The sequence below is a fragment of the Magnolia sinica genome, chromosome 12 (assembly GCF_029962835.1).
Source record: "Magnolia sinica isolate HGM2019 chromosome 12, MsV1, whole genome shotgun sequence".
Lineage (NCBI taxonomy): Eukaryota > Viridiplantae > Streptophyta > Magnoliopsida > Magnoliales > Magnoliaceae > Magnolia > Magnolia sinica.
The window spans coordinates 48,797,996-48,817,031 of NC_080584.1; the positions used below are offsets into that span (position 1 = coordinate 48,797,996).

Here is a 19,036-nt window from a genome sequence, read left to right on the forward strand (position 1 = left end):
AGCTTACTAGGTGGTTATGGTTTCTGTTTTAGCGGGCCGTTCTTGGCTCGTTGGGGTGATTTAAGATTTAACTATAATACTGCTGGATGATTAATATTGCTGTTTCAATCAGCAATACTAAAGACAATATAGATCTGCATATATAGTAGGATCTGAAATTCTGTTCATTACTGTAGATTTTTATGCAGGTGGACTGGTTCATGCCTGACTTGAACTGGTGGATAGTGTCTTCTAGGTTTCAAATCATGCAGGAAATAAATCATGCAAGGATGGGTGCATGTTTCATGTTGGCTACTAAGATATGTGGCAGTTATGCGTAGCCTTTTAACTATTCCAATGACTGCATTGTAATATTGCAGGTTTCAGCCTCTTAATGCTACATTTCTGGCATGCTTCATCCTGATAGGATGACATTGGATATTCGTATATGCTTCTGTTTTAGAATGTTGTAGTTAATGCAATTTGGTATTATTGACAATTATTCTTCACAGGATGCATTGAGTTTCTAATTCTGAGAGAATATAGGAATGATGCACATTCACAGCTTTGAATTTCTTCAGATGCACTTTTGTCCTGATATAATTCTGGTAGTTAGGGACTGTCGATTTGCAGATCTGCTCTGATAGACAGATAACCGTCAGATACTTTTACTGATATAGTTCTGCTACTCAGAAAGTTTTTCTTCCCAGATTTCGTTTTTTATATACAGATAACCTTCACAAATTTGGATTATATCCGACAGGTTAATGTTGATATTACTCTTTCTGATTCCCAGCATTACTGATACACTCTTGTATGAATTTTTTTTGATAGGTTATATTGACATAAAATAACTAAATCAAAGCTACTTGAATCTATTTCTATAATGATAAAATTTTGACCTTGGTGACGTAACATACAGACACTTTCACACAGGCAACATAATCAATATGTCAATATTTTTTGGTATGTCATCACTCAATATTTGGGTTGAAAAACTATATGTTTACCAATTGTAGAGAAAATGAAGAGGAGGTTTTACGTAGTGTTTGAGGGAAGAATGCCCGGCATATACGAGACGTGGGAAGAGTGCAAAGCTCAAGTTCATGGATTCAGTGGATGCAAATATAAGTCATTCACGGTTAATGAAGATGCCATGCTTGCATGGAATCAACAAAAGGTTGGATGAAACTTTAACAACTATTCGTGGATTATAATAAATCAAATTTTTATGATTGATTTACATATCTTTCAATTATATTATTAACAGAGATTACGCATTGTTTACTATATTATTCAGGCCACCACCATCGGTAGAGCAGCGGACGAAACAGATGGAGCTCGGGATGTTCGTGCATCAACTACTACCGCGACGATGGATAGTGGGACATGTGTAACTGCACCATTGAGCCAACTGTAATTAGTGACAATGGTTCTGAAGATGGCAATGAAGAAAGAGTGGCACCTGATGGTCCAGGAAAAGAACCCATAATCGATCGTCCGCTTGTTGGTTTGTTGCTTGGTCTCTTCATATTATTTGCGGCTGCTGGGGAGTTTTTTTTTTTTTTTTTTTCTCTTTGTTTATGTGAATGTCCGCAGAAGCGGATAATCCTTTGCGTCTATATAATTTTTAGAATTAGAGGACTGTTTAAAAGTATGTAGTTAAGGATGTCTTTTTTGAAAATTTCCTTTAAAAAAAATAAATAAATTGTTTTTGTTGTTTTGTTTTCTAGAATATCATCTCCTTCTGATCAATAATAATTTTTAGGTTTTTTTCTACTTTCGTATAAGCTCTCCCTTCTCTCGTTAATATTGTACGACATGATGGTGCCCTAGATCATGGTCAGTCAATTCTTCAATGAATGATGGGGGGCGTGGATGACTTCCGACCTATACATGGGGTCCACATGTCACAGCTATGGCAATCTTGGTCTGCCACATTTTCTTATCCTTATCTGTATGGAGACGTGGTTGCAAGGTGTTGCTCCACTGGTTACCAAGGTGGGCCTCATTATCATGTTGATTCGCAGCTCAGCGATGACAATCCAGCATGGAATGATGATAAGCTTCAAAATCTTACCACGGTCAAGTACCTCTGTACCGTTAATACGTGAAATGCATGGATGGATGGGTAGGATCTTTCAATGATGGACCTTTTCGATGGAATGAATCGATGGAATCAAATAATGGTGGGCATGAGTTTTTATGATATAATAGAGAAATTGCTTTAAAAACGTGGGTTGACCATCCGTACATGTTGTATTAAAATTTGTACGATTGTATAATACGCAGACATAATATGTCCTATCCAAACATTGATTTGTATATCGTACTGTATACCAAGCCAAATAATACCTCCTATCCAAACATTGATTAGTATCTGATTGATTAGGATGTATTCTAAAAACCGTCCAATGTATACATGAATAGTACCCGAATACAATACAATACAATACATCCTAATATGCGAATCCAAACAGGCCCTAAGCATTTTGTCTCAGATCCGGGCTGGTCGACCACCGAAGGTTTAGGACCATACTTGGGCTGGATGGTTAGATGGGCCAACTTATTTTGGGTGTTTGGCAGACATAGGCCCATTCCTTTATGGGATCTAGCTTGGCCCATCTAAAACTCTAGTTACAGGACTGGAAAATGTTATACAACAATCAGCACCATCTAAATTTTGGGTGTATTGTCAATGGACCCTAACCCTAAAATCACATTGATCGATCAATCTTCAACCATTCAATTGCTGGCCATCAAATGGAAGGTTAAAACTAAATACAGTCAACAGTCCAAATTCATCAGGGTAATTCAGATGGTTAAGATCTTCTAATCACCACAGATTATTCTCCTTGCACATGGGGTTCATGATTTGGACTATTTAGATTGCTCTACCCTTATGCCATGCTTACCACAATTCTGAAAATGGTAGCACGCTATCACCACAGCTAGAGCTCTTGCATTAGAATATTGTTCCCTCTTAAACCTCTACTTTAATTAAAAAAAAAATTAAATACAAAACTAGGGTGCAATTGAGCTAGATAGGGCTGGGTCTAGGACTGTGCTAGGCTTGCCCACGAGCTCTAATAACCAGGGTCCATGATGAAGCTTGGTCCGCCTGATGAGTTAGTGACATGACCCCAGCCAGGCCAACAATGGTTTGGGAGAGGATAGGTTCTTGCCTACTCTGATTATCGGACCTGAAACCTCAGCTACCAGCAGGTGGGCATAGGTTCATTTCCTAGACTATGACCAAATCCACCTATTCACTGATCTCCTACTTTGAACATTTAAGCAGAGCTATCCAACAAAAAATTATGTTTGGTTAACACATGTTAGGATGTAGACTTAAAAAGTAAGTGTATATAACGCTCAAGTGAGCCAGAACAATGGAAATAATGAGGTTGGATGCTACTCTCTCTCTCTCTCTCTCTCTCTCTCTCTCTCTATAGCCTATACATTTTTTGTCATGCTGCAAACTCAGAAACCTGGCTCATAGAATTCTCGATCGTTGAATCCGGCGCCGACAGCCTCCGTAGTACCCCATTCTCGGCCCCCAGTGCCCATACTCTAGATTTCGATCCTAGGATTCTACACGGAGGATTTAAGTATGATTTTTTTTTTTGTAAAGAAGCATAACCACAAGTGTACCCAAATCATAAGAAGAACATCAACACCACATATCCACCAATATAAACATTCTAAGTACAATGCTTGAAGGGAAATACATAAATAACAAAAACTCTAAATTGATCTGCCACAAGCTCCTGCCTCAATGCTGCTGCGACCCAACGTCACCTGCATGCAACGGTTGTGTATAAGCTTATAGAAAGCCTAGAGGGTGGTTTAAGTATGTGCGCAAGATAAGTACCAAGCACACAAATATTAGAGTAAGTGGAAATACTGGCAAGTCTATAAGTCATTCAATATCAGAGTATGCAACGCAGATCGGCTATGCAATGCAGAGTCATAGTAAGCTAAATATCAGATGTCGAGGATGTAATACAATATGCAATTCTTGACGAGCCACGTATACCATCAGTCTCACCTAGGCCATATAAATGTAGAAACAACCCAAAATGCCATATGTCGTGGATGTAATGAAATATGCAGATCCTGGCGAGTCTATAATACCATCAACCTTATTCAGGCTAAGCAATAAAGAAGCATAGTTAACCAAATGCGATGTGTTAAGGATGCAATGCAATATGTGGTGAGAAAGAAATGACCAAGCTGGAGTGTGAAGTCAAGATGATAGTACGTAGTATCGCAAGCTATGAGGTTCATCATAAGGGACTTCTATCCAAACTAGCCCATACCTGATTTGGATAACTGGACACAATGTGGTAAACTCCTGATCTCAGCTTAGTTGCGTACCCAACCGAAATCATAGCCATTGTGAGGGTACATATTATGATCTAGTTGCGCACCACCAGCCCGAGTGGATAGTGAATGAATGAGATGCTGAGTACGTAACTCATACTCAGTAAGTCTACATATAACCACCACAATACTTCCGATGTGGAACAAGGTTCTGCCCCACTGTATATACAGTAGCCTCCCAACTACTGGTAGCTCGTCCAGGCCCTTAGGCCCCGCCCACATCTGCAGCAGTGACAGAGCGTCACAATATCAGTACCGTACATCTCTGGGATATCACCGGGGTTTAGTACACTCCACACTGGCTACCGCCTCCCTAGCTGCACAATCCAGCTAGAGGAAAAGACCTCACTACCCGCCTGGCCAGTAGTATGTCAATGCCTACCTGGCTTGTCGATAGCGGACCCATTTGTGAGCTGGTCAAACTCAGCCTAGCTTACAACCCCCTCACTCGGGTAGATAAGGCCACACCCCCTTTCAACCGACCACAATATAGTGGGAGATATGGCCTACTGGTATTCGGCACTCGTGCGCTCATGTATCCAATCGGTCTAGACGTTGGAGCATCTCCTGGTCACAAAGGTTTAGGAATTTTCACCTATAGACAACTAACGTGCCCAGATGCTCGAACCAAACATTTCCAGTATCCCAGCTGGCCAACCACGATATGCCTGTGGAGGCCACAACCCTGATGTCGCTAGGGCGAACAGTGATTATACCACATAAAATGAGATGCATGAGTCATACCATCCAATCATGCATTAAACCTACGCATAACGTGCGATCATGTAGGGCAACTCCGTCTCACTAGAAGTCCCATAATCAACCAGCCCAATGACATACGCTATGGTCAATCACTCTACAACAAGCATACATATGATACGTATGGGCATGTATCATGATGTAATAAAGTACATAAGCATGATTATAAGGCATACAACGATAATCCACAATCGACCTTCTCCGGCATGTCACATATGAAAAGTATAAACCAAGCGGCATACTCCCTTTACATACTACCTTTACAACTATAGGAGTCCATGCGGCATGTTTAACATTAGCCTTCCAAGGCTCTGTATAATCCAAGACAGGGACGGTGGGGCGGACCCATACATCGAGATAGGTTCTATACACCTGATACCACATATTCTTCCATCTACAGCAAGGAGGTGATGATGATGTACTAATGTCAAGGATGGGCCTTACACTTGTCTCGAAAAGTAAATGGATGGTGTGGGTGATACATACGTGATACCGTGGTCCTAGCAACTGGATCCAAGGATAAGATATACCTCATAGGAGGGTCAAGTGGGCATACAACAAGGCGAGTTAAGAGGATGAGTCGAAGTACAACAAGTGGGCTTCCTCACCTTCTCTATTATGTAATAAACTGGGCTTTCCTATGAGGCCCAATACGTACACAAGGTGAGCTTTGATGGGGTCCATACATCTAGGACTATGTGTCCTTCCAAACGGGTTGGGCAGTCCGCTCAACATTTAAGTGAGCCTTGGGTATAGACACTAAACTTTGGGTAGTCACATGTATCTAGGTGGACCACATCTCCTATGGAAGGCCCGGTATGAATACAAGGTAGGCTCCAAGGTTTGGATAATCCTACAAGGTATGGTGGAAAACACCATCATCAAATGGGGGCCCAACGGATTGGGATAGCCTAATCAAGGAAAAAATGGGTATCACTAGCATCAATGGGGGCCCAAGGGTTTGGGTTTGCCTAGAAGGGTGAGATGGGTATCATCAATGGGGTCCCAATGGATTAGGATAGCCTAATAAGAGAAGGTGGGTAATATAATCATCAATGGGGGCCCAACAGTTTGGGGTAAGCCCAATAAGAGGAGATGAGAATGAGCTTAGGGAGATTACAACATGGACATTTAACCATCATTGCTCCCAAGATAATGGGCTTAACAACGGGCCCTAGGGAGGATTTCAACGGTGGACATTTAACCACTATTGTCTCCTAGTGTGAGTCCACTTGGGATTTGAATCTAACTCTCTATGGGGCCCACGACTCTTATACAAATCGGGGAAATGGATGGACATTGTGTATGTAACACAAACATCATGATGGGCCTCATAAGGCAACCCCATGGTGGGCATATAGCCCATAAATCAAGGTGGGCCTCTCAAGGCAATGGGGCCCACAACCTTAGAGAAATGGATGGACGGTGTGAATATAACACATACCTCATGGTGGAATCATTCATCACAATTGGGCCTCATATAAGGGTCTCGTATACATCACATCGGGCCTCACACAAGGGCCACATATACATCACTTGGGCCTCATATAAGGGCCACATATACATCACTTGGGCATCATATCTGGGCCGCATATACATCACAATGGGCCTCATCCCATGGGCCTCAAATACATCACAATGGACCACATCCCATGGGCCTCAAATACATCACAATGGGTCACATCCCATGAGCCTCAAATACATCACAACGGGCCACATACCTGGGCCTCAAATACATCATAATGGGCCACATACCTGGGCCTCAAATATATCATAATGGGCCACATCCCATGGGCCTCAAATACATCACAATGGGCCACATCCATGGGCCTCAAATACGTCACAACGGGCCACACAGTAGGTGGGCCCTGCACAGCCAACAGGTGGGCCTAATACTCCAACAGGTGGGCCCTGCATATGGCAGACAAGCCCCACCGAGCGGGGACAACGTGGATATGAAACACATACATCCTGGTGTGTCACACACCCCAGAAAATGGACGGACGGCGTGGATAAACAACACATACCTCAAGGTGGGCCAATCCCCACACGTGCAGCACGTGTGGGTGGGTCCCACGTCTAACAACGGACGGGCAGCTTGTTTGATACATGCGCTGAGGTGGGTCCCACCGTCCATCAGACTGGACGGTGGATGGACGTTTGGATATAACACATACCTCATGATCAGACCCATTGAACCGGCTGACGTCAGTACAACAACTATATAGCTGCACCAGCCAATCTGCTTCCAGGCAGGTGGGTTCCACGTGGAGCCCACCACATAATATATATATATATATATATTATTTTTATTTTTATTTTTATTTTTGCTACTGGTCTAATGTCCAGACTTGCTGTACGGCCTGGACTCAAAACGTCATCAAGGTGAGGTCCATGTGCTGGATGCAGCGCGTCATCAAAGTGGTCCCCACGTCCAGTGGGCCACACGTGCTACTGTGCAGCATGAATGAAATACATATATCATGGTGTGGCCAGTTAGACGGATGGCCTGGATCATACAGCACAGTGGGGTCCACAACACATGTGTGGGGGGGGGGGGGGGGAGATGCACGGTGGAGGGGAGGGGCTCCGCCACTTTGAGCTCTCCCTAGGTGGGCCATGTATATACAATACGTACATCAAAATGGGTCCCAAATCATGTGGACCCTAAATTATAAAAATCAACGGTGGAGATCCCTTTCCACCAAAAGATGCAAGGTCTAGATGACCTTTGCATAAATGGGAAAATAAACATCATGATCTGGTCCATGAAGAATGACCCCATCATGGGATAAGCATATGAATCATGATGAGCTATCGGTCACCTAGGGTCCAAAGTGAGATCCATACCATCAATCGGTAGGCCCCACTTGGCCCATCATCAAAATACAATCTAATCCTACAAAAATACCCACCGATTGCTAATCTTCTAGACTCCTTGGAATGCTAAGCTCATCGACTTCAACTTTGATGGAGGATGATGGAGATTGAAGGGCTACGATGAGTGATAAGGGGGGTAGGAAGTGGGCCACACTTGGCTCTCTTGAAAGAGCTTGGACGTCCACTCCTTGGTTGCTTGGAAAATGCTAGAGAGAATGAGAGAGGAGAGGGTGTTGTAAGAGGAGGTGACATGGAGGATATGAGCCTTGTTGACTTTTGGGGGCATGAGGTATGGGTTGCCTTAACTTGTTGGTAAGAAATGGATGAGATAGGTATGGGTTCATTTGACTTGGTGAAGTAAGAGGTATGGATGAGTGATGGGTTGCACTTGATTGATTGATGTGATAGACTGGGTAGAGATTCTCTCGGGATTCACAACGTGCGGTATTTTCCTCGAAATAAACGCGGGCCCACGACTCCTGGGCTGGGTATCGCATCGGTAAGCAAGTCACGGTGTTGGAACCGCGGCGACGGCACGGTCGCAATGGTATAACTCTTGGGTCGAGTCGACTCAAATCTATGTGATGCAACTTAAGGTTGCGCGCAAACGCCGATTATAGGTCACAGGTTGCCAGAAGTCTAAGGAACGATACAGACTAGGATACAGGTCTTATATTTTCCACATGTACTTGCGTTGCATCTCTCTAACAAGAGACGGTTCGGATCTTTTTCAGAAATGTCTCTTCTCTCTCTCACGTGCTTAACTAAATCCATAAGCAAAAGCTTCCTCAATCCTTTGAGCCTCATTTCTGAATTCAGATTTTCATTGCATCTACCAGGCTTTGAGCTCTAATTGATTTTAGAGGCTTATAATTTATAAATCCAAACTTCCATATGATGAATTTACATGGATTACAAAGAGTGAATTGGAATGAAACATAGAAGAATTTACATGGATTACAAATTAGTGAATTAGAATGAAACATAGAACATGAATCTATCGCAAATCGATTCACAACTGAACTATGAATCAATTCAATCGGTTCAGAGTGGTAGAAAGAATGGATAACACATCAACCTTATTCATGTGTGGATTCTATCCTTGCAATGAAACATAGAAGAATTTAAATGGAAGAGAAGCCAATCTACATGGTACAACACTATGGGATTAGGCTGGCGGCAGCCAATATAACATGAGGAATTATGTAATGCACCATCTCTGCAGCATGGGTTGGTTTTCAGTTTTGAAACCTTGGGCAGGCCCATGGGTAACCAAGTCCATTTGCATAGTTCAAAAACTCGAAACTCGAGTCAACTTGATGTCTAGCCAGGTTGGGTGGATTTCTGTTGTATTTCTCTTCTTAGCTCCCTCTTTGTGGGCCACAATTGAAAGGTTATGATTGTCTTGTCAAACGGATTTTTGGGGCACAGTCTATCCACAGTGCGGGCCACAAATCGGAGGTCCAGATTACTGAAACATGGGCCCCATTTGTCAGAATTGAAAACCACATACACTGTCCAAAGAAGCAGCCTGCTTATCATCTAATTTCTTAACATATCAAGGAATTCTTTTCTTAGATAAAGAGCCAAAAAAAGAAAAAAAGAAAAAAGAGAGAAGATAATTAGTTGATACTCACACAATGAATACGCTGCTTACATGTCATCTACTAAGTTCCTCTACAAGACAACTACCATCATCACCACCACCGTAGGCTCATCCCAGCTGTTTGGGTTCTGGTTTATGGACCCTCAGGATTTGACTGTCAAAGGTTTGATGACAAGCGGCCTGCTAGGCATCATACTGAAAACACACTGCATGTTGATGAAGCTGGCGAACTACTTGAAATAGAGCTCAAGAAGCTTCTTCAAAGTGTCGAATACGCTCGTAAAGGGGTTGAACTCAAAGGAGGACTTCAGTTCCAGACCAGGGAATTGGTTTGTTAGGGCCTTTTGCATCCCAGGCATAGACATCATCAAAGCAAGTTGACCTGATGACATCACCTCACAGTCTTGTGGAGTGTCTTTGATCTTATTTGCGTCATAACCATAATTCTCCAAGTACGATTTGTATTTCTCTACAAAGTCACTTCCAGGAACAGGCGTTCTTGAATAAATCTGAAATATCATGGCCATTGGTTAATTGAAAAAGGTCCAGTAACTTGAGAAAAGGAAATTAACACTACAAAGAATGGTGTAATGAGATTGTTTTTGAAGTTTTCGCATTTAATTTCAAATGAATTGTTTTGCTAATGGATAATAAAACATTTTATTAGAAAAAAAGAAAGAAAAAGAAAAAAGGGTAGGAACACATTCCCAATATTATGGCTAGACAATGTGAGACCTTCTTTACCTAAGGCATCAGCAATTTCATTTTCCTTTCTACAAATATATGAGTGAAAGAGATGTTTAGTATATCTATTAGCAGTGAACTTCCCTATGAAAAAAAAAAAAAATCCATACTGCAGAATGTTTACAAGCACTAGAGATGTGGCACTCTCATTTAGGGTTGCCAATAGCCGGGCTAGGGTTGGGGCCGGGGTTGACCCTAGCCTAGCCCTGGTCCACTAAACCCTTAGCCCATCGCCTAAACAGTCTGAAAAGGCCCCAGCACCACGTGGCTAGACTTGTAAGGAAATCGTTAAATGATTAGAAGTTTGAAATAGTCCAATCTAAGATTATTATTATTATTATTATTATTATTATTATTATTATTATTTTGGCATATCCTCCATCCACTGCGAGTCTCATGTATAATTTGGATCATTGAAACATGACCTAGTATCCAATGAGTGCCTTTACACTTCATGTATATTGAATGAATCCCTTGCAGGTGTCCTTAAATGGTCCATTCTTTCTGTTTAATGGTGGAACACTTAAGGACTGGCCAGGCCAATCATCACTGGCCTGGCACCGGGCCCAGGCCTAGCCCTCGGGCCAAGTTTACAGGCCTAGACCTATTGCCACCTCTATTCTCTTTCCTTCCAAACACAACAACAAAGCAAGCAGAAGCATGCTCTTGAACATCTTGGCTAGATTTCTTGAAATGCACACAAATCAGCCCATGAATAAACTTAAATTTACATCAATCAGTTAATATCATTGCCTTCTTATCATGGGATGGGAATATAATTTATCTTGAGCAAATTAAAGTGGACATTTTGAGATGGTGTCACATATCATCAATGAGTTCACTGGAATTGTGTCCAAAAGGTGGTTTGTGAAAGCAATTATGAGTCCAATACCTGGCTTTAAACCTGGGAATGATTGGGTTGCTTATAGCCCTAAGGCTGATTGAGCATGTACTTACTCTTATGGCCATGTTTGGATGCTCAATTGAATTGAATTGCAATGACTAAACCCATATTCATAATGAGGAAGAAGCTCTCAAATTGTGGTTAGGTTACAGTCAAGTCCAATTTGAAAGTAACACGGTTGTAATTTGGAGCATTGTCTTTCAATAGGAATACTAAGGCAATTGATGTCTTGTCATTTCCCCTTCAAAGTTCTACTTACTGCAATTCAATTCAATAGTGTATACAAATGCAGCCTGAAATTCTTATTACAGTAAAATCCTATATTGCCTAATACACTCTGAAATAGGTGGTGTAGACATGTCAAAAAATTTCAGTTCAAGCTTAAATGCAGTGACCATGCTGTACATTAGTAACATAGTCATGATACGAGTAGAGAGCCATGATGGAGAATCATCATCATTTAAGCCTTATCCTGACTAATTGGTGTTGGTTACTCGAATCCTATTCCGCAATTCCAAATTTGTCAAGGACCATATTCTCAGTTAAACCATAGGTCATCAAAGCTTTTCTTACTACCTCCACCCACGCCCTTTTGGGTCTTTGGAGCCTTTAACTTATAACCAAATCACTCCTAACCAATGCAGTTCTTAGTCTATGTTACACAAAGTCAAACCATCCAAGTCTACTTTTCCCCCATCTTACGACCAATTGGTGCTACTCCTAAGCTCCCTCAAATGCATTCATTTATAATTCTACCCTTCCTTCCCTTGCCACTCGTACATCAAAACATCTTCATTTCAGCTACACTCTTCCTACGAACTTGTTCCTTTATTGCCCAACATTCTGTCCCACGAAAGCATGGCTGGTCTTATAGCTATCCTATAAAAATTCCCCTTTTGTTTGATTGGTATGCGACGATCACATAGAAGTGCATAAGCACATTTCCACTTCATCCACCCTGCTGTGATTATGTGATCAACATCCTCCTCCATCTCTCCACTCTCATGAAAAATCAACCCAAGATATCGAAAATGGTCATTTTGGGGGTACTTGATTAGCAATCTTAACTAATTCCTCATTTCCACTCCTATTGTCACCAAAATAGCATTCCATATACTCTGTTTTCATCCGACTAATTTTAAAATCGTTAGAACCTACCATATTTCTACCTTTGTGTTTACACCCTCCCTTGTATCGCCAATCAAAGCTATGCCATTTACAAACAACATACACCAAGGGACGTCTTCCCGTAAATGCCAGAGAGTCAAAAGTGGAGAACTGGTAGTTTGTAAGTAGGTGCATAAAATATATGGTGAGTGATTGATGCAGGACAATTAACCACTTGCTCTAAAAGCTCGAATTGTTAGAGTATGGCGAATTAATCCCTTTATCTCATAGCCCAGGCCCCACATCTCATGGGTTAGGACCTCGGCCGAACCCCCTTCGTAGGCCCCAAATCACATGGGCCACCCACCTCAAGTGTGTTCCCGGATCCCACGGGCTACCCCATTCGAGCCCGGTGTGAAATGCGCATTAATCACCCCTGGTAAGGAGTCTCGAACATGATACTTCCCCTGTGGGCCCCAAATCGCATAGGTCACCCACCCCGTGTGTGCCCCTGCATCCAACAGGCGACCCCACTCAAGCCCAGTGTGAAAATACCCCTGCATTAATCACCCCCGGTGAGGAGTCTCGAACACGAGACCTCCGGCTTTGATACCAATTTGATGTAGGACAATTAACTACTTGCTCTAAAAGCTCGAACTATTAGAGTATAACGAATTAATCCTTTTATCTCATAGCCCAGGCCCCACATCGCATGAGTTAGGACCTCGGCCGAACTCCTTACGTGGGCCCCAAATCACATGGGCCGCCCACCCCGAGTGTGTCCTCGCATCTCATGGGCTACCCCACTCGAGCCTGGTGTGAAATGCCCATTAATCACCCCCGGTGAGGAGTCTCGAACACGAGACTTCCTCCGTAGGCCGCACCCACCCCGAGTGTGCCCCTGCATCCTACAAGCGACCCCACTCGAGCCCGGTGTGAAAATGCCCCTGCATTAGTGAATCTATAGTTTAGCATGTTCTAGGCACAAAGTCTTCTCGTCTCTCAAATTACAGTACTTAAGAGGGGCATCAAACAAGCATCATAATTCTATGTTTAACACCTAAAGGGCCATTGCCCATCTAACCAGGCTGCTTGTTTGAAAAAGAAAAATGTTTCATCAGGATGTGTGTATAAATATGCACCTGTGAAGAGAGGGCATGTGCCCGTGACGCTCATCCAATACACATGATGATGCAGGACAAGGAAATTAAATACGATATGCAAGACTTCAGACTTTAGATCATACTGATTTAGAAACAATCACAAAAAGTCCACATCCCACATAAAATCAAGCATTCAACAAGGGGGATCTACAAGGGTCTCAGCCTACATATGCTAGGGCTGGATCAATTAAAATTATATACCAAACAATGATCAAAGGAGAGTAGATTCATCCACACATGCAAATGATTATTTCCCCAATCCAAGGGACTCACGTGTTTCAATTCGGAAAACTCCAGGGTTGTAAGAGGGGAATAGAACTTGGGATTTAGGATAATCTAGGGTTAGGGATAAGGAAATCAGACGAGAGAGGAATGAAATAGATGAGAAAGACGAACCCTAAATACTCTACACGTGTGGATAGCAGCTAGGTCCAGACGCACGTGCGTGGGGATCCTGCCCGCACGTGTGTGGGGCCCACGAACCCAAAAAAGGTCAGCTTGGCTCTGGTCGGCCAGGGGTGGGCCACCCACACATCAAGTTTCAGGTTGATCCGACGTTCGGTCTGCGCACGGTGCTCTGCCGAAGTTTCAGCCTTCCTGCAGGGACTGATTCTGCAAATCCGCTATAGAGTAAGGAGTGGCTGCAAAAAGAGGTGGATTTGAAGCGTGGATGGCTGTAGGAGATGATGAATAATGATGGTAGGAGATGGAGGCGATTTGAGATGGGTGTGGCTTCACACCACGGTAGTTAGCCTTCGAAGAAGGGAGGGTTTCACACCCAATTGGATTTCCACAACTCAGAGAATTAGAGAAGCAGGAAAATGCAAAATTTTATTCATAATCTTCAATGAGAATAAACCTACAAGGGGTTGCCTATTTATAAGAAAACCTTATACCCCAAAAGTCGCGCCATGTGCGCACACTATTGCTTAGAGAAAAAGTAACAAAAATAACAACTAATCAAAGCAATCTAAACCGTTCATGATGTTCTTAATAACAATAATAAGCAAAACTCAAAGTCCTAGATCATCTACAATAGTGGGCCACGATCATGAGATCCAATGGTGGGATCCACATGATGATCGGGACCACTCCAAGGAACCATAACACAGTCCTCTAACTAGGAGGCCCTTCCTGGATGTCGTCATCGATCCAGATCGATGGTGGGGTCCTTCTCTTCCTTGTGTACATGCGTAGGGGGGCGTGCATGTGTGCTAGATGTCCCCATCAACTCTCCCCGGCTGCGAAGATTTCGCCACTGGTGAAACAAAACTCTTGAACCGCTCTAAGATGTCAGGATCAACTCGTTGAAGCTCCTTCTCAGTGAGCCATGTACTATATGAAGTTGGGCGTGATTTCCACTTAACCAGGTACTTTTGAAACCTGCTGTCCGACGTTGATACTATCTAATGGTCCAGAATATTCTCTATCTCTTCTCTAGGTGTGGGAAGGGAAGGTATGAGAGGTAGAGGCTGGGAAGAAGGGTCGGCAAGAGGCCATGGATTAGCGGAAAGGTCTGGGGAATCAGTATGGTTAGGTGAAAGGCTGGACAATGTATCAGGGGTCTCTTGAAAAGCAACTAGATTCTCCATATTGAATGTTGAACTAATTCCCATGGAAGGTGGAAGATCTACCACATAGGCATTGAGACCGTTTCGTTTTATAAATTTTGAATGGTCCAGTGTAATTTACATACGACTCCCTGAGGGTACCGCTTTGGCCTAATGCGGACCATCACAGAGTCCCCTGCATTGAATTTCTTAAAACGTTTATGCTGGTCTGTAGAAAGTTTGTAATGTTCATTACTAGCAGTGATCTTTCGCTTGATTTCTTAATGCAATGAATAAATGTGATGCGCAAAAGACTCTGCAGACTCTGATGGCCTATGGGATAGTGACATAGGTACAAGATCAATAGGCTTCCTAAGTTTATAACCAGTAACGACTTCAAAAGGACTTAAACTTGTGGACCTATTGACAGAACTATTAAATGCAAACTTGGCTATAGGTAGTACGTTGTCCAATGTCCTGGTGTGCTCCCCTCACTAAACATTTGAGCAAACTCCCTAGGCTCCTATTGACCACCTCGGTCTGACCATTGGTCTGAGGGTGGTAGGCAGAAGAAAATTGGAGCCTAGTATTCATCATATACCATAGTGTCATCCAAAAATAACTCATGGATCGTACGTCATAGTCAGACACTATAGTTTTTGGTAACCCGTGAAGTTTGAAGACCTCACTAAAGAACAGCTTGGCAACATGAGATGCATTAGATGTCTTAGAACAACGAATGAAACAGGCTATTTTAGAAAAACGGTCCACGAGAACAAATATGGAATCATGTTTCTGAATAGTCTTGGGGAGCCCAAGGATGAAGTCCATAATGATGTCCTACCAAGGGATGAATGGAACTGACAAAGGTGTGTATAGTCTCGTATTTTGTTTTTCTGCGTTGTCAGTTGTAAGTACGACATTGCCCTATAATTTTGACCATGTCTCTCTTAAGGCTTGGCCAATAGAGCCTATCATCCACTAGGGCAATGGTCTTGTCTCGACCAAAATGACCCGCGACCCCTCCTAAACGTAACTCCGAGGCAAGAAAATCGCAGAGGGAGGTGCGCGATATGCATAAGCGATCACTCCTAAACAAATATCTGTCTAAAATCAAGTAGTCATTGCTAGCTCCTGACGAACTCTCTAACAACGACGCGTATACAACTCTAAAATCTAGGCACTCAGAATAATCTTCATTAACAAGCTCGAGGCCCGTGACTTCGATACTCATGGAATTGAGTAACGCGACTTGACAACTCAACGTGTCGGCAGACTTATCCTCTACATCGGCCTTATGCTTAAGCACAAAAGTGTACTTTTGAAGGAATTGGACCCACTTGGCGTGCCTAGGGTTTAATTTCTTCTAAGAATTCAGATATCTCAAGGCCTCGTGATCTGAGAACAAGACGAATTCTTGCGGCAATAGATAATGACGCCAGTGGCGCAATGATTGCACTACCGCATAGAATTCTTTGTCATAGGTAGAATATTTTTGCTTCGCTTCATTCAGTTTCTCACTAAAAAAGATGACAGGGTGCCCTTCCTAACTAAGTACTCCTATGCCGACTCCGGACGCGTCGCATGAGACTTTAATAACTTTCGAAAAATTCGAAAGTCGCGTGACTAGAGATTCGGTCACCCTGATCTTTATCTCCTTGAAGGCTTTCGAGGCTGCCTTCGTCCATTGAAACTCTCCTTTTTTTTATGCAATCCATGATGGGAGCCATAATGGAACTGACGCCTCGAATGAACCGCCTATAGAAGGTGGTCAAGCCATGAAAGCTGCGTACCTCATAAATATTGCAGGGTTCAGGCCAATTGACAATGATTTTGACCTTCTCGGGATCCGCCGATACCCCCTCAGCTGACACAACAAAACCTAAGAGGATAACACTACTAGACATAAATGCATACTGCTTTAGATTGGCATACAATTTCTCGACTCTAAGGATCCCACAAACCTGCCTCAAACGGTTGAGGTGTTGTTCCTTTGTCATGCTATAAATCAAGATATCATCAAAGTAAACGACCAGGAACTTCCCCATGAAGGGCCTCAACGCTTGGGTCATCACACGCATGAAAGTACTCGGGGCATTAGTCAACACAAAAGGGATGATTAGCCACTTGTATAGCCCATCCTTTGTCTTGAAGGCTGTCTTCTACTCATCACTAGGGCGTACACGGATTTGGTAATAACCACTTTTGAGGTCAATTTTTGAGAAGATAGCAGCATTGGTCATCATATCCAACATGTCGTCAAGACACGGTATGGGAAACCGATACTTGACTGTGATTTTGTTGATGACCCTACTGTCAACATACATCCTCCATATGCCATTCTTCTTAGGTGTAAGAAGGGCGGGCATGGTACACGGGCTCATACTCTCGAATGAAACTCTTTTCTAGGAGCTCATCAATTTGCCTCTTCAACTCTGCATGCTTCTTTGGGTTCATTCTGTAATGAGGGAGGTTTGGTAGAGTCGCCCTAGGGACTAAATTAATAGCATGCTGTATATCCCTCATAGGGGGAAGCTCATCTGGTAGATCCTCAGGAAAGACATCACGGAACTCATCCACTACCGAAATGGCCTCAGTGGGTACTGAGTAACTCTACGCTAGCCTCTGGTGCACTCTCCCTAGCCATAAGGGGGTACACTATCGAGTCCGACTCAGTCTCTCGCTCAAAGTCCTTGGCGTTTAGAATATGAAGATGCTTAGACTTGGACTTTGATTCCTTCAACTCTTTTGAGCCGCTCACACCACTCTGTGTGGTGGACTCCTTTTCAGACGTGTTCTTGGGTGGAAGTGGGTTTAGCTTGACTTTCTTGCCCTCAAACCAGAATGTACACACATTCGAACAACCAAATATGGTGACATCCCTGTCATAGAGCCAAAGCCTACCTAGAATGATATGGCCAACATCCATGGGAACAACATCACATCAAAGTGTCTTTATATGAACTAAACTGAATAGGAATAAGACAACGGTGCGAGACTGGAATGGAAATTTCATCAACCCAAGACACTCTATAGGGTTGGGGATGGGCTTTAAGCTTCAAGCCCAAATGGTTCACAGTGCTAGTTGATGCTACGTTGGCATAACTACCACCATTCACGATCATCTTACAACTCTTTTCACCACAATTTACGTAAATTTAGAAGATCATGTTGGGGCGCCAATCATTAGTATTCTTGGCTTGTGCAAAGGTGCAACACACAACTGCGAGGGTCGCACTCTTGCATTCCCTCTTCCTCATCACTAGGGGTTTCTGCTGGATCATATTCTTCCCCTTTGCCGTCACTTTCTGGGGGCACTACTTTTACTTGCCCATCAATAAGGAACACCTTGGTGTCCTCTTTCGTGCCACACTGGTGGGCAAAGTGACCAAACCCCTGACATCTTAAACACCTAGTTGCCTCACTTTTGCACGAACTAGACCCGACAACCTCTTTACCCTTATTATCTTTAGGCCTAAACTGAGAACCATTGGAAGGCTTGTGTTGATATCCAGTGCTGGGCTTAACCCCAGAAGGGTTGGCCTTAGCACCAGAATCATGAAACTCAAACCGCCTTCCCACAGATGCTTTGAGGTATTGCTCAACCTCCAACACTACTTGATACATCTGTTCAAGAGTGTCTATGTCCTTGGCGAGCAACTCTCTCCTAATGTTAGAACGGAGGCCCGTCTTAAATCGAGCAAGAGTGAGTACGGGGTCATCATCCACTTCACATCGAGTTAAGTACTCTTTGAACTTCTCAATGTATTCAGCAACACCCATGGAACCTTGTCGAAGAGACTGTCATTCCTCAACCAACCTCAAGTGATAAGAGAAAGGGAGATACTTTTCCTTAAGATTTTTTTTATGTCTCCCCAATGGATTATTGGGGGCTCCCTCGACCTTTCTTTCTTTCATTCTACAGTAGCCCAAAACCTTTTCGCTTGGCCCACAAGCT

General features: G+C 43.1%; 1 protein-coding gene across 1 annotated transcript in view; it reads right to left on the minus strand.

Moving 5' to 3' along the window:
- Window positions 1–9,618: 9,618 nt before the first annotated feature.
- Window positions 9,619–19,036, minus strand: part of LOC131221341 (chloroplastic lipocalin) — a 31,260-nt gene continuing 21,842 nt past the window's right edge. The window contains exon 5 of the mRNA XM_058216571.1: window positions 9,619–10,119. Within this exon, the coding sequence (XP_058072554.1) occupies window positions 9,841–10,119 (279 nt within the window). The 3' untranslated portion in view covers window positions 9,619–9,840. The remainder of the gene's footprint in view (window positions 10,120–19,036) is intronic.